At 38.8% G+C, this 14718-nt stretch overlaps 1 protein-coding gene and 1 pseudogene across 7 annotated transcripts in view; both read left to right on the top strand.

Annotated features, from left to right (window-relative positions):
- Positions 1–14718, top strand: part of GRM7 (glutamate metabotropic receptor 7) — an 880365-nt gene that overhangs the window by 587528 nt on the left and 278119 nt on the right. For all 7 annotated transcript variants that reach the window (XR_005795667.1, XR_005795668.1, XR_005795670.1 and 4 more), the window contains exons 6-7: positions 2658–2858; positions 10039–10178. Coding sequence is in view for 3 of the 7 variants with exons in the window: in XM_040492101.1 (XP_040348035.1) it covers positions 2658–2858; positions 10039–10178 (341 nt within the window). In the remaining 4 variants the exon portion in view is untranslated. The remainder of the gene's footprint in view (positions 1–2657; positions 2859–10038; positions 10179–14718) is intronic.
- LOC121041317 (60S ribosomal protein L30-like) lies at positions 7335–7676 on the top strand (annotated as a pseudogene).

Raw genomic sequence — 14718 nt, 5'->3', positions numbered from 1 at the left:
ACCCTATACCAAGAAAGATACAAATAAAAATGCACTGTGGAGTTGTTTCTCACATAACTGTCTGATTGACAAAATCAAGTTTGACGATATACTTTGGTGAGTTGCTTGGGGAAATGAACACTCTCACCCTCTGTTGGTAGGAGAGCAAATTAGTGCAATCCCACTCTAGAGGGGGATGTGTCAATATTTAGCAAAAGATACATATGAATGTACTCTTTAACAAAGCAATCACTCTTAGAATCCATCGCCAAAACAGGCAAAACATTGAAAAACTATTTTCAGAAGGCAGTTAATATACTGTACTTTTTAGACTGTTAGACAAGATATACTGACATGATCTATATTATGGAATAAAGCAAATAAATAACCAGAATGGTATTATTAAGAACCAATATTTTTCTCATAAAAGGGAGGCAGTAGAGGTATAAGAGTGCCAAAGTTAATTAAAAAACAAAAACAAACAAACAAAAAAACCCCTGTAGTCATGAATTTCAATTGGAAGTAGCACTATGGATTTATGATCAATTTTATCTTACTCAAAAACTAAAAATCCTGGGGCACTTGGGTGGCTCAGTCAGTTAAACGTCTTCACTCCTGATTTTGGCTCACTTGATCTCATGGTTGGTGATTTGAGCCCTGCTTCTGACTGCACTGACAGTGTGGAACCTGCTTGGGATTCTGTCTCTCTTCCTCTCTCTCCGCCCCTTCCCCTGCTCGCTCTCTGTTTCTCTCTCTCAAAATAAATAAACTTTACAAAAAAATTACTGTACACATGCTGAAAAGTCTAGATCCAATGACAGGCAGCAGCATGAGGTTATTGGTAGTTAAATGAAATATATATAAAACACAGAAGTGTCTTCCCTATGAGATATTAATATGTGCTTTGAAAAGGAAAAATACAAATTCAAGAAAATTTGGGAAATTGTGAAATTTCATCCTGTAGATTATAATTTTTCTGATAACATTAAATGGTGTGGAAAAGTCAGTAAAGAAATCTAAAAATAAGTAATGCAATGTCTGTCAGGAACCTTTGATTTTTCAGGGGAGAGGACTGGAGTTGTAGCATTCGTCTTGCTTTTTTTTTCCACTTAGAAATGTGCCATGGAAAACAATTTAGGAAATTCTGCTGTGAAAGTGAAATGCAATCTGTGGGTAATTATTCTTTCTAAAGGATCAAGAGGTCTAAAGGGAGTTCCTGGTATCATGTACTTAATGAATGCATAATTTAATACAAGTATTGTTTAGAATCTACTAAATACTAAATGCTGTGTTTGCTGATAGCAATATAAGGTAAAAAGGAAATGAAAAAATCTAGAAACCTAGTAGAGCATTAAAATATAGTGCTACTATATGTGATGAAAATCTTTAAATATGACTAAGTGTAGGAAACCATTGCATTGCATCATAGAGAGGGAATTAAGTTGTGACGAGTGAAAGCAAGAAGGAAAGATGTTTCTGGCAAAGTAAAGAGCATAAGAAAATATAACTTGACATTAGAGGTGGGGTGTATTCAGAAAAATAGAGCGTCATATCTATCTGGAACAACAACAACAACAAAATTACAGGGAAAGGGTTGTGCGGGGCTGATGTAATAAGAAGATGTAGTGGGCTTTAGGGTTGGACGAACCTGAGCTATCATAATCATTCTACCTGTAAATGATCTTGGGGAGTTACTTAATCTCTATAAAGCTGACCTTTTCTATCTGTAGAGTGAGGATAAATAATGTTTAACTCCCAAAGTAAGAATGAAATAAGAATAATGTGTGCCAAGTTTCCAACACAGTGAAGGGCACTTAATCCCAGTTCTTCTTCCTATTAGGCAGATGGGGGCAAAGTGATGAACACTCTGATTTGTCAAGGGAAAGAATTTGGACTTTATTTTGTAGGCAGTGAAGAACATAGAAGAACCCTGAGCATGAGGATGAGGTGATAAGCTCTGTTATTCGGAAACATGGATATGGAGTAATGACCAGATAAGATGAAGGGAGGTATCTAGCATTGATTGCATCCTGATGGAAGATAGAAGGGCATAAATGGGGTGTTGGTAGTGTGGCTGCATATGTTCAGTGTTACAGAGATAGAGCTGATAGAACTTGGCTTCTCTTAGATATCTGTGGGTGGGAGAGTTAAAAAGGAAACAATAAAAAATGACATGGTTTCTAGCCTGAGCACCTGAGTTGTCAGGAATACCAACCATTGAGCCAGACAAAAGGTGGAGTGGATATACAGAAGTTCATATGTGGAATTTAGTTTATTTTATATCATTTTCCCTTGTATCCATCACCTCTTTAGAGTGAGTAAGCTTTGAACTTTTGAATATAGCGTCCCAGCCTCTAATCCATGCAATCTCTTTATTCTATGGGACCACTATATTTTGAATAGTATGTTGGCTTATTACAAAAGCCATTGTGATCTTGTGGAGTGTGCTTCACAGGTTTGTCTAATACGTTGGAAAGGTTAGCGTAATGGACTACCAAGTCAAATGCCAAACACTATCCAAACAACTTAATATGGTAGCTAAATGTGGATATGCTGTTTGCACTATTGTATTCTCCAAAACATTGTTTGCTTTGAGCATAGTTGGATGTGAATGCAAATTTAGATGCTTTACTCAACACCAATCTTTGTGTGTGCATGTTTCTTGTTTTAATGTGCAGGACAGGAGAGAATTGGGAAAGATTCCAACTATGAACAGGAGGGTAAAGTTCAGTTTGTGATTGATGCGGTCTATGCAATGGCTCATGCCCTTCATCATATGAACAAGGATCTCTGTGCCGACTACCGAGGGGTCTGTCCGGAAATGGAGCAAGCTGGGGGAAAGAAGTTGTTGAAGTATATCCGCAATGTTAATTTCAATGGTAAGTCACCAAATATCCATGATTTGGGGAATTCTACATGTTGGCATCCTGTGTTTCCTGAGTTATGTAGTTAAATTATTTACTGTTAAGACCTGGTTGGTGATAAGATTTCAAATCAATCTTATGAACAATAAATAAGCAAATGAAGGAAAAAATAAATAAATACTTGGGAGTTAAGATTTATCTTTTTTGGTAACTATTAGTAAGAGTGGGAGGGGAGAGAGGAAAGGAAAGGGATCTAAGTAAATTGAAGTAATGATTGTAAGTTGCTATAACCACATCCCACATTACACACATTTCTCAGAGTATAAAACTCTGTTAGAAATTAATTGGTTACCTAAGAGAAGTAGGTAGAGATGGGTGTGGGAAAATGGGCAAATCAGGTAGAAGGCATAAGGGAGAAATACCACTTCTCTGATAATATAGTCTTGAGTCTTTACAACATGTGAACACTTCACTTATCAAAAAGTAAACAAATAATTAAAATAAACCTGAATGCGGGCCACATTAGTCAGAGTACTCCAAAGAGAGAACCAATAGGACATCTGTAGAGATACATAGAAGAGACTAATTTATAGGTATAGGCTCACACAGTTACGGAGACAGGGAAGGCCTTCTATCTTCAGTCTTCAAGCTGCAGAACCAGGGAGGTTGGTGTTGTAATTCAGTCGAAGGTAAACATTTAAGAATCTGAGGGCTTATGATGTAAGTCCTGATCTGAGTCCAAAAGCCAGAAAACCAGGAGCAACAGTGCTGAGGGCAGAAGAACACACCTGTCGCAGATCAAATAGAGACAGTGAATTGGCCCTTTTTCTGCCTTTGGGCTCTAGTCAGTCTCTCAAGAGACTTGTTGATGCCCTACCCCCATCCACCTTGGGGAGGGCCACCTGCTTTATTCAGTTCACCAGTTCAAATATTGATCTTTTTCAAGTATGCCATCACCGATACACCCAGAAATAATGTTTTACCAGCTATCTGGGCATCCCTAGTCAAGGTGACACATAAAATTAGCCATCATGTAGGTGTAAATTCAATACAGACAGTAATAAATAAATTTAAATATATTATATATGAGCAATGTAACCACACTGAGGGGTTTGGGGAATCAAAAATGAGCACACGTAGTTTTGGAAGATAGTATTTGACTGTATGCTATAAGACCAAAGGCAAAAAATAACTGTACACAATTATTGTACAATAGCTAGTAAACTTGTGGGTTCACAATTAAGAAAATAATTTACGTATGTGAGAGGATTGAGAGAATAATGAGTATATTGTAGATAATGAGAGCCATGTTTCTTACTGTTAGAGAAAGAAGTTACTAGAAAGAATGAGAGAAAACTAGAAGGAACCTTGTTGTGTTTGGATGGGAGATACCTGAATGAACTCTTGGCTTTTAATATGCATGCAGATGGGTAGATACATAAATAGATTTGTGAATGTTATATATGTATACATACCTGTGCTGCCTAGTTCTGTCCACTGAGAGGGCTAGCAGTAATAAGATCCTGGTAGAAAGGACAACACCTAGTATCCACATCTTATTTATGTATAACAATGGCATGGCCATTCTTACCCTAGTTACAAAACAATTGATTTTGCAAATGCCCTTGGTGACTTTACCCTGACTCTTTTTCCAGGTAATGTCTGTAAACTGATTTGGTCAAGATGACATTTCCCACTGATGAGCTAGAGTTTCTGAGCTTCTGACTGGACACAGTGCTCCTGTTTATCAAATGATTACTGTGTGCCAGATCCTGTGCTAAGTACTTCACTTGAGTTGGCTTACTTAATACCAAATTATATAGATTCTGTTATTTTCCTTAATTTTTTTATAGATAAGGAAAGTGGTTCATAGAGAAATTAAGAACAACGATGTTCAAAAGTATATACACAGTAATGATGCTACTCGCTTTGGTACCTGGACACCTAACTCCACAGCCTGCTCCCTTGACTACAATTCTTTAAGTTTCTGATAAGGGTTTACTGCATCATTCCTGCTGACCGACATCTTAGGATGGAGACTTTTTTACGTGTTTTATGGAGGATTTTTATTTTTCTTGGTCTCAATCAGCTTAATTTTGTGCTTTTACGTTACTTTAGTACAAAGTTTCTTGTACCCCTGGGAGTTTTGTTCCAGACGAGTAGAGTACAATTTAATAACTCTAAACTTCACATTTACCAAAGCGTCATTTTATGAAATAAAAAAATGCCCTAAAAGTACTACTACAGGTTCACCCAGTACTTAACCTTCTTTTATTCAGTAAGAGAAAAGATGGCTAATTTTGTCATTATCATTTACAACCATTTTTTCCTACATCCCAAATGAATGCAATGACTTGAGCCTAAATATGATTTAGTTATGTCTGTGTTGGCCCATCCAACTAGATGGTATTATTGTAGATGTAAATTTAACAAATTTGTTACCTCACATACATAATCTTACAGCATTGCTATATAGTGAAGTACTTAATGTGAAGTGTGTCTGTATCTAGATTTGTTAGTTTCCAGAGAACAAAGTAGATTGGGGTATATTTTTGTAAGGAAGACACACCTCCTGTCTTTTTTTTGAAAAATGACGTTAGCTTTCCTTCATTGGCAGGCAAGATCTGGTTTTCCTCCCCTTAAATCTGAGTGAGGCTGTGACTAATGCAGAAGTGACACTATGTAACTTCTACAGCATAAGAGTCATAAGTACTCTGCCTGGTACTCTTGACACATTAGTATTACAGAAACAGCTACCATGTTGGGAGCAAGCCAAGAACTCAAACAGGCCATATGAGGGTACTCCAGCCATAGTCCCAGCTGAGGTCCCAGCTGACAGCCAGCATCAATTATCAGGCATGTGAGCTTCAAGCTGCCCCCTCTGACATAAGTGGACCAGAGAGGTGATGTCCCTGCTGAGCCCTGCTTGGATTTCAAAATACAGGTCATCATTATTTTGAGCAGTAATTTTTAGGGTGGTTTGTTGAGCAGCAGTAGATAATTAAACACAAATCAATGCAGCATTTCTGGAATCTGTGTATGAAGTGGTAAAATGAGAGAAAAATCCTAAATACCTTGATGCAAAGTACTCTTTTGTCATCTGGGAAATCTAGATCCCGAATTCTTCTCTGTCCTAGAAGAAAGGAATTTCATTCTGATACTCTAATTCAATAGAGGAGGTGGAAGACAAATACTTGCTGTCATCCAGTTTCCTCTCAATATCCCAGCTTGTCAAGTGGCCCTGCTTCCTTCACTATTGTGCCCTTGGGTTCTGGCCCTGATACCTGTGGACATTTCTGCAGGGGATCACTTCTCTTTTGATAACTTCTTTGTCCTCTCTGGACTTCTTTGATCTTTTCTTTTTTTAAAATATAGTCTTCATTGAACAAAATCCCCTTTATTCTCTTTCAAGAAGTTCAGGGATGCTGTTAAAAAGGAGCTGTGCGGAAAAAACCCTGGAAATAATAAGCCCAGTTGCATTATAGAATCCATCAAAAAGGTCAAAGCCACACAATATGCTATTACCAGTCATCACTTAGATAAAGTGTTCACCTCTTCTGCCTTAATATTTTTTTTAAGCATGAACTTTAATGAGAACGGAAAGGGCATGACAAGAATCATTTCTCCTAACAAAGATTGTAAGAAGAGAGAAAGATTAGGCGGTGTGTCTCATTTTGGTGAATATTTAGCTGGTGAGCTAGAGACCCTTTGGAGCCCCAGGCCTCCAGTATTACTGCTCTCTCGTCTCAAAGACTATGAAAAGCTCAAGTCCTGGTATTTAATGAATAGAAGCTGTAGAATTACCACAAAGCACAACATGAATCCTAGCATCCAATGTGGAAGAAAAGAAAGGTGAGCATATGAATATTAATATCTTCCTGTGAAATGATAGGATTTTCATTTTCTTGCTAATAACATGTGGAATCCAGATTTTGTTTCTTTTCCTTATGCTTAGAGCTCACTGAAAGTGGAAATCCTGTATTAAAAAGCTGTTTTTGTTATCGATGTTGTATGTGTTTTTTTTTCTGTCTCTACTGAAAAAGCTTATGCTGATTAGCATACAGAGAAGGCTTAAGAGCTTTCTCTCGTGATAAAATTGGGTGTTTTTGTGGGCCCTGGGGATAGCTTTCAGATAAAACATAGAAGAAATAAATTGAAATGGTGCCCTTGGCCACACAAAATGCACCCATTGATTCAATTTGGTAACACCAAAGCAATGCTATTCGTACGTCAGTGTACATCATCAGAATGGGCTCTAGTCTACTCTTTGGGAAAAAAAAATCACTGATAGAGAAATTAAAATAAGATACCAGTTAGGAGAGACATATTTTCTGCCTTAAAAGACAGCCTGAATATCTGAAGGCAGGTGTTTTGGTCTTGAGATATGAGCACATAAAACAATGATAAAAAAATGGAAGTGTTTCCTTTCTCGCTCCCAGCCAACTTGGTGGCTTCTCTTCATTGAGGCCGTTCTGCCCCTAAGGCAGGAAGATGGTGGCTATGAAGAAGATGAAAAAGTCAGTGCAGTTGATCAACCTAGGCTCCAACTCATTACGAAAAGGGGAAAGTACACGCTGGTGTACAAGCAGACACTGGAAATGATCTGACGCGGCTAAGAAAACTGCTCATCTTGACCAACACCTGCCCAGCCTTGAGGAAATCTGAAATAGAGTACTATGCCATGTTGGCCAAAACCACTGTCCATCACTGCAGTGACAATAATATTGAGTTGGGGGCAGCAGGGGGGGAGTACGTGTGTGCACACTGGCTATCATTGATCCGGATGATTCTGATATCATTAGAAGCTTGCCAGTACAGATTGGTGTAAAGTAAATCACACAAAATTTTTCTTTAATAAAACCAGGCAGAACTTTCTTTAAAAACAGAAAACAATTAAAACAGTTAAAAATATCATTACCATCTATTGAGCATTTGTTATGTAAAAGGCATGGTAATAAGCAGTTTATATACTTTATTACATTTGATCCTCACTAACCCTAGGAGAAAGGTGTCACTAGGGACAGTCAGAGACAGAAGCAGAAAGAATAACTTGATAAAGGTCGCACATATAGTAGGTGGTTCTTGGAATTAAAACCCCTTCTTGGGGATTCCAAAGCCAGTTATTAGGCACTATTCTAGTTTAGTTAGCTGAGTGACCCTGGGGCAAGGAATTTCAACCTAAGTATACTTTGTGACCTATAAAATTAAGAAGTTTGGTGTTCTGTGTCCTCCAGCTCTTGATTAGTTTTCTATTGCTACTTTAAAAATTCCATAAATTTAGTGGCTTAAAGAACATACATTTATGATCTTATTGTTCCGTAATTCGAGAGTCTGACCCAGGTCTCACTGGGCTTTAGTTAAGGTGAAGGCAGGGCTGGTTCCTTCAGCAGGCTCTGTGGAAGAATCTGTTTCCTTGTTTTTTCTAGCTTGTGAGGGCTGCCTGCCCTCCTGGGATCACAACTCCTTCCTCTTTCCTCATTTGATTCCTGCTCTCTCTTACCTATGGGGATGATTATTATTGCACTGTGCTCACCCAGGTAATCTAAAATAGTCTTAGCCCATCTCATGATCCCTCATTATTATCTGTAAAAAGTCTTACCATGTATGGTAACATTCACAGGTTCTGGGGATTAGGACATGGAAATACTTGGGGACCCATTATTAAGCCTATCATAAGCTCCATTTTTTTTTCATTTTTAATAACAAAATGTCATCAAATACTGTGCCCAATGGTTGTAGGATGGTGTGGAGTTCTTTAACTGTTCCTGTATCCTGCCTATATATTGAACTGCCTCTTTCACTAGAGGTAACTTTCTGCACAGGATTGTAGCTCTGTGTGTTTCTGATGACTTAGTATGTTGTCTCTCTTTCTGGACCCATTTTCTAACTCTGTTCTGTGTTAAGTGATCATTCACTTGTGGTCACCCAGCATCATGCCTGCTTCCTTAAGTATAGGTGCCTTTTTTTTCCATCCGTGTTATTAATGCAAATATCATCTTGCCCCAAATTCTGCAGAAGCTAATGACCTTGCTAACCAAATGTAGAGCTTTGCCATCATAGGATCTTAAATTTATAATGAGAGTTCTTAAAAGGGCTTCATTCTCATTACCCGAAGTTACCCTACCCTTCCCCATGAAAAATTAGCAAGATGAACTTCTGTTCTTAGTGATTCTGTTGCAGCTTATAAATGATCTTTAACTTACTTATAAAAGACAGGAAATATACCATTGTTTTCTATGAAAATTATCAATCCAGTATTAACTTACAGAGCAGATACCAGTCATATACCCTGAGGCCAGTGGTATTTATCCTATTGCCAAGGGATCGTAAGAGAAAGAACACTCATTGTGCCAACTTTTGATGAATCCTTTGTAACTGTTGCTAAAAGTAAGCCGAACCCCCATCTTTCCTTCTCTATATATGGTTTTTCAGTTGTTCCATGTGGTTAATACTAAGGAGCTTTTCATTAATATCTAATTTCCAAAAGATGTACACACACATACACACACCCAGACACACAATAGATGTATTAGTCTTTTTAAATTGACTTCAGTGCCTAATTCTGCCAAAATAATGGGTTTCATCCTAAGACCCACATTTTAAAAAAGTAAGACCCACATTGAGATATTGAGAAAAGAATAATATCTATTAAACACTTTCCAGGTTTATTGCTCAGCATTTTAGACTCATCATTTAAATTAGAAATAATCAACAAATATGTTTAAGTGCAATTAATATCTAAGTACATATTTAAATAAACTTTTTTCCTTGTGTGCTTGTTTATAATTCTCTTAGATTTTCTTTTAAAAATCTATTAATCATTTTTGAAATGGTTCTTTACTAACCACAGTCAATCATTAGGTGGAAACTAAAATAATAATACAAGTTAAGATAGTCCCTAGAAAATAATGCATTTAATTTTCTTCTCAAGGGGGACAGATTTGTATAAAATACTAAGAAATACTGAGACATATAACTTTTCAAAGGGGGTGGCTGGTCACCTTCCACCTTCTGTAATAAGAATCCGCAGACCATAGTGCTGACTTGCCTATTGCCCATTTGGGGGGGAACCATTAAATAATGGGGTTTTCCACCAGTTACCTTGCTCATCAGTTGGTTTCTGGACCATCACCCAAGGCCTAAGAGGTAGAAGGAATCTTGTTTATGAGATCTGTTATTTTCTTGCCTCCCTCAGGTAGTGCAGGCACCCCAGTAATGTTTAACAAGAATGGGGATGCACCAGGGCGTTATGACATCTTTCAGTACCAGACAACAAACACCACCAACCCTGGTTACCGTCTGATTGGACAGTGGACAGATGAACTTCAGCTCAATGTGAGTACTACTTGTTCCTCTTCCTTTGCTCATGTGATGAAAGAGCAGACTTCAAATACGCTAAATTAGGCAAACATTCCTTGCTCGTATGTTTGCATGCATATACAAGTGAGCATGCATTCTGTTATAATCATCTGTAGCAACTGATAATCCATAGTAATAAGAGAATGATCATGATGAGGATTATGAAGATAAAAATGTGTTTTGAATTTCTGCTGGGCATTATACTCAGGACTTAACGTGAATGATCTCATTTAGCCTGAGACTTGGATTGTTTAACCAACAAGTTACCAGCTAATATGTTAAAAGATCCTTCTCTTGGTCAGGTTTTCTTTCTTTCTTTCCTTCCTTTCTTCTTCATTTGGTGATGTATGTTTTAAAGCATTTCCGTGAGTCACTTTGGTTTGTACTGAGATTCTCTGAGTAATTGCATTGTTAGTTTCCATAACCTCTTCCTCTTTATGTCAAACATGACCTTGAGTAAGTAGCTGCTTCCTTGTGCAATGTTATGTCAAAGTTCACCAGCCAGAGCTATCAAGAGCTCGTCTGTCGTCAAACACAGTTAATTTATTTAACTTGTTTCATGAAGAGAAGCTCCTGTCAGCAAAACTTCTTAATTATGAAAGAGTTCAGATGTCATTTATTATATGTTTGGGGCTGAGATTGGTGATTTTTAGGAAGTTTAGAGAAACAAAGGCTTTGGCTTTGATCCTCTAAGGAAATAGACATAAGGTGATGGTTGTACATCTTGGTAATGTTTGTTCCAAGGATGGGAAGATAAAGGCTGAGCAAGAGTTTTCACTAACAAAGAAGTAGTAGGCACTTTCGAGAGCTGAAAAAGGGAGATGTCATTTTTGTGGTTGCAGAGTATCCTTATTTCTAACTAGTTCCAGACCCAGTTGTGGAGTGGCCTTGTTTTTGTCCTGTCCCACCTTAGTCATTGAGTGACTTTGTCTGATTATCATTTATATTCTAGTAACGTTGTTGATGTTCTGTTTGGAATGTGCCTGCCTCAATATTAGCTAACAGATTTCTGGCCATTTAAAACAATTTTTTAGTTTCTTAATATGTCAGACTAAACATTCAGTGGTGTTCTTCTAATAATATTTCAAATGCCCCATTTGAAATTATTGTTAATGTAAATAAATATACCAGTCTTCACAGTGGCAAAGAACATGAGCCAGGATACTTCCATCCTGGCTGGGCTACATAGCTGGAACTCAGCATACCACACATCCTCTCCTTTCTCCCCTCTCCCTTAAATAGGCCAGGCCCCAGCTTGGTGCTTGGGATCTTGGAACCTAGATCCCAACAGAAGCTGGAGAAGTAAGAGTGTTCTGGGGCCACTGTGCTAAGGTGGGCTGGATAGGGTTACACTTCAAGAGATGCTGTAGCAGGTCCCTTCCTGCAGTGGCCTTGCAGCTGGGTACATTGGGCACGGCTTACAACTTGGGTAGAACATCCCAGGTTCATAAATGCTACATTGTATATGAACACATGATCTCATTTTGTCCAGAAGGTTCCTGAATTACTCTAGTTGCTTTAGAGAAATGGAACTAATAGGATAGATGATAGATAGATAGACTATAAGCCAATGGTTCCCTCAGCTAGGAAGGATAAGAAGTCCCAAGATGTATAATTGAGAAGCTGGAGACCCAGGAAAGCCAGTGGTGTAATTCCAGTCTGAGTGTGATATCAGGGGAAGACTCATGTCCCAAAGGAAAGACAGGCAGAGAGGATTCTTTCTTACTTAGCCTTTATGTTGCATTTCCACTTTCAAATTTGTTGAGGTATACTCACACTGGAGAGAGCAATCTGTTTTACACATTCTACCATTTTAAATGTTCATCTCATTCAGAAACACCCTCAGATACACACCTAGAATACTGCTTAACCAAATAGTTGGGTACCTCATGCAGATAAAATGAACTATCGCAGGCCCTATCCCAGAAAATTCCTTCTAATGCTTCTTACAAAGCTCAAAATTAAGCTAATACCATTTATCATTCTACACCTTTAGAAGACACTTTGGAAATTCCTGAGAGTAAGGCTTCTTGAGAGTGTAATCTAGAATTAATGTTATGGGAGTGGGGAGTTTGGGGGCATGGTTTATAAGAAGAGAGGATTATTCATAAGTGGGAGGACTGGAGGCTGATGCGGCCACCACAGATCAGTTACCTCATTTGTACGGTGCCCGGCCTAGCTCTGCTCATCCCTGTCTAGTTCTTCCTCTCCTGAGATCTTCCATACAAGTGAGCTCACACAATGATTGAGTCCAGAAGACTGTGATAGAGCCAGACCGCAAGTGTGAGCCATGGCTAAGATGTGTGCTGAGTACCAGAAGCAAAGGAAAAGCTAAAATTATCCTTAACTTAAAGTGTACTAAATTTTGAGCAAAAATAGAAAATGAAAGCAAAACAAACAAACAAACAAACCAAATTGACCAGGTAGACTCAAGGGGTAATAATGAAAAGCAAATCAAAGTAGCATAATCTGGCTGACATACCCAAAGTGTGTTTTGATTGGGTGTTGCCTATGGCATACAAAGATGGATCAGCCAGAACTAAATATAGGGAATCAAGGTCTATGGTACACATGTGAAGTGAGGCTTATTATAAAACCCACAAGATTGTATAGGTACATTAATCTTTGCTAGCATAACCCCCTGCACCAATGTTAAATTCCTGGCATGTATAATTTGTTCATTTTGTCCATGCACACAAGAATCCCAACCATGCTTCACCAACTTCAAATATTACCTGGGAATTCCTTTTTTTTTTTTTTTCAGAGAGAGAGAGCATGAGCAGGGAAGGGGGGCACAGGGAAAGAGAGAGAGACAGAGAGAGACAGAGAGAGAGAGAATCCCAAGCAGGCTTCATGGAGCCTGATGCAGGGCTCAAGCCCATGACCCTGGGATCATGACCTGAGCCAAAATCAAGAGTTGCACACTTAACTGACTGAGCCACCCAGGCGCCCTTACCTGGGAATTGGTATGCCCACAATTTTTAATTTTTTTAAATTTTTATTTATTTTTGAGAGAGAGACAGAGTGAGTGGGGGAGGGGTAGAGAGAGAGGGAAACAGAATCTGAAGCAGGCTCCACACTGTCAGCACAGAGCCCAACATGGAGCTTGAACTCATGAATGGCAAGATCATGAACTGAGTCAAAGTCAGACATTTAATCACCTGAGCCACACAGGCGCCCTTTAAGCCCACAATTTTTAAGAACCAACATCAATACCAATCTTATTTTTCTTTATTTGGTTTGTATTTTATCCTTCATAAGAGTTGTTTTTGATTAGCCATTTAACAGGTTTTCATTTTTTGTTTAAAAAATTTTTTAATGTTTATTTTTTTGGGGAGAGAGAGACAGAAACAGAGACAGTGTGAGCAGGGGAGGGGCAGACAGAGAGGGAGACACAGAATGTGAAACAGGGTCCATGCTCTGAGCTGTCAGCACAGAGCTCAATGTGGGGCTCGAACTCAGGAACTGCGAGATCATGACCTGAGCCAAAGTTGGACACTTAACCAACTGAGCCACCCAGGCACCCTATTTTTTTAATTTAATGCATTTTTTGTTTGTTTTTAATGCATCTATGACATGGTAAACATTTCAAGAGGCAGTGGGTGCACGATGGGGAAGAAAACACATGTCGTCCCTGTTGTCACAGAATTGATGATCTGGAATAGTGGTACGTGACACAAAAGGAAACAGAGAAGATCCCAAAGTTGTGAGAAGAAGTATGGAGCAGGGAGAATAATGGAAGTGGAGAAAGACTTCCCAGATGAGAAGCTAGCCATGTGAGGAGTATGAGTGATCTACCAAGCAGATCAGGAGGCTGACATTGCAATGGCATGACTAAGGGACAGGAGGAGGAGTGGTAAGAGAGGTTAGAGCCATTGCTAAGACACACAGCATAAAGTCACTTGCAGGCTATGCTAAAACATTTTTAAAATTTTATTCCAAGTGCATTTTAAAGCCATTAAGAAGTACTAAGCAAGGGAATGACTGGATCAAATTTAGGAATAAAAAATTACTTTGTCTGCTAGGAAGGTAATGAATTGGAAGAGGTAAGAGTGGGAGAGGAAGACCACCTGAGAGTTGATTTGAGCTGTCTGGCTAAAAAAGGATGGTTAGCGCAGGGCTTCTCAAACTTTAGCATATAGCAAGATCATCTGGAGTATTTGTGAAAACGTACCTTGCTCGTGCCCACGCCCACAGTTTCTGATTCATGTGGTGTCTGTCTTGATTGGGTGGGGGCCCCAAAATGTGGAGTAGGGATCGAGTTGAGGCAGGTGGCATGGATGGTGAAAGGATTCACCAAAGGCACAACTAAGGAGTTCGAATTTTATTGGATACACCACCAGGGAGCAGTGGGAGGGAGAGCAAAGGAGAGATTCTCCAAGGAGACAGTTGATGGGGCTGTTTTTAAAGAGAGAAGGTGGGGAGGTATGGAGAAGTATGGAATTTCCCTCCTTTGGTAACTGTGCTTGGTTATAAATAGCCCATTGGTCATTTAGGGCCTCTGGATATTTTGCGG

The sequence above is a fragment of the Herpailurus yagouaroundi genome, unplaced genomic scaffold (assembly GCF_014898765.1).
Source record: "Herpailurus yagouaroundi ecotype Mexico unplaced genomic scaffold, PumYag 183, whole genome shotgun sequence".
NCBI lineage: Eukaryota > Metazoa > Chordata > Mammalia > Carnivora > Felidae > Herpailurus > Herpailurus yagouaroundi.
This window is presented reverse-complemented; position numbering and strand designations above follow the sequence as displayed.